Source organism: Amyelois transitella, chromosome 4, assembly GCF_032362555.1.
Source record: "Amyelois transitella isolate CPQ chromosome 4, ilAmyTran1.1, whole genome shotgun sequence".
In the NCBI taxonomy this organism is placed as follows: Eukaryota; Metazoa; Arthropoda; class Insecta; order Lepidoptera; family Pyralidae; genus Amyelois; species Amyelois transitella.
In genome coordinates, this window is record NC_083507.1 from 3812934 (window position 1) to 3814641 (window position 1708).

At 35.3% G+C, this 1708-nt stretch overlaps 1 protein-coding gene across 1 annotated transcript; it reads left to right on the forward strand.

Annotated features, from left to right (window-relative positions):
- Positions 1 to 207: 207 nt before the first annotated feature.
- LOC106129356 (ZZ-type zinc finger-containing protein 3) lies at positions 208 to 1708 on the forward strand. Its single transcript, XM_013327890.2, has 2 exons — positions 208 to 311; positions 651 to 1708. The coding sequence occupies exon 2, from the start codon at positions 659 to 661 to the stop codon at positions 1640 to 1642; it is 984 nt and encodes a 327-aa protein (XP_013183344.1). The 5' UTR covers positions 208 to 311; positions 651 to 658; the 3' UTR covers positions 1643 to 1708.

Below are 1708 nucleotides of genomic sequence, written 5' to 3' on the forward strand. Positions count from 1 at the left end.
ACTACTTAAAAATAAGATAATAACTTAAAAAAGTACTAAAAACTAAAACTCGATGGATTCTTTTTTGCTCGCTAAGTTGCTTTATGGAATAAAAAGGCTTCGTGCTTTTATAAATTTTAATCTTGACAATCAGGTGCTTTTAGTTTTTAGTCCTTAGGGTAGCGCCATTTCATCAGGGGTGGTTGGCAACAGTTGACAAAAGTCAGCTGTTACTGTCAATGTCATGTAGTGTGTAATTAACCAATGTTTTATTTACATTTCCTTTTCTTCGCACAACATAAATGACCCTTGAAATAATTGAAATAATTTTGGTGAGTACTTATAACCCATGAAATTCAATATTTATCGCATAACACTTAAAACATGTGATTACACAAATAAATACAAAGCTATTCCTTTTTTTTAAATACTTTAATATCAATTGACTACAATTACATACTTACCGGCCAGTCCATCCTTCAAGCGAACTGCTTCGATACTCTGGTTTACATTTCTTGTGATGAACATTACTAAGTTTATTCTTAATTTTTATACTCAAACGTTTAGGGCTGCTTGGAATTTTGACACTGGACATCATATTGCTTCTCCTCAAACCAGCATAATATGGACTGAAGTCAGTTATATATTAATGTATCCTTTGTATATTTCAGACTTAAGTATGGAGAATATAGAGGTAACAGAGGCTGAAAGTACAGAGTCAGATGGAGAATTTGCATTTGAAACTGACCACCTAGTGTTGCGAGGGAATAAGGACTATTGTGAATTACTCAAGTACATTGTCAAGCTGGAGGCTCAGAAAGTGCATGCTTTAAAAGATATTGAGCAATTAGCTGAGGCACAAAGTAAGGCATTAGCTGACCCATTAAAATTCCTTGAAGATTTAAAATCTGGTAAAGCTAGTTTCCCACCCCGGCAAACAATTTCTGACATTCCAAATATAGATTGGAGTCAATATGGTATTGATCCATCTATGTTTGATAATGATGGGCTTATGGATACTAAGCCCAATACAGATGACTTGGATACCATAAAAGTAAGAGGTAGAAAGTTTACAGACAACAAACCTGAAACATTTAATCAATTATGGTCATGTGAGGAACAAAAGAGATTGGAAGAATTGCTAGAGATTTACCCAGAAGAGCCCATAGAGGCAAGAAGGTATAAGAAAATAGCAAGAGACTTAGGTACCAGGACTCCGATCCAAGTAATGTGTAGAATTCAGAAGTATTTTGCAAAACTAGCCAAAGCCGGGTTACCAATCCCAGGACGAGCACCAAAACGGGTCTCTCGGGACAAAAATAAGTCAATATTTTACAAAAAGTCTACATTTTTCCCACAGTTGCATGTTCCAGTCAAAATGGAGGACATAGATAGCAATGACACTCAAGAGAGTTACGCTCCTATAGATAATAAAAATAGTATTAAGTTTAAGTGTGAGTTGCTCAAGTCTGCAAAAGAGCAAAGAATATTAGATGAAACTACACCAGTATATCAGACTAAGACCATGTGTGTGGGTTGTCAAAAGACTGGATTTCTTGGGGCCAGGTGGACAGATAATGCCGGAACAGATTATTGTACAGATTGTGTTGTGAAACTCCTACCTGCTGAGAGATTAATCCCTGTTAGGGAAATATCTTATTAATTATTGTTCATAGCGCATACTGCTGCTCTAATTATTTATACTTGAATAAACTCTAATTGCTATGTA

Bases quoted from the DNA above. Each gene is read 5' to 3' on its own strand.
- LOC106129356 (XM_013327890.2), top strand. From the start codon at position 659: ATGGAGAATATAGAGGTAACAGAGGCTGAAAGTACAGAGTCAGATGGA.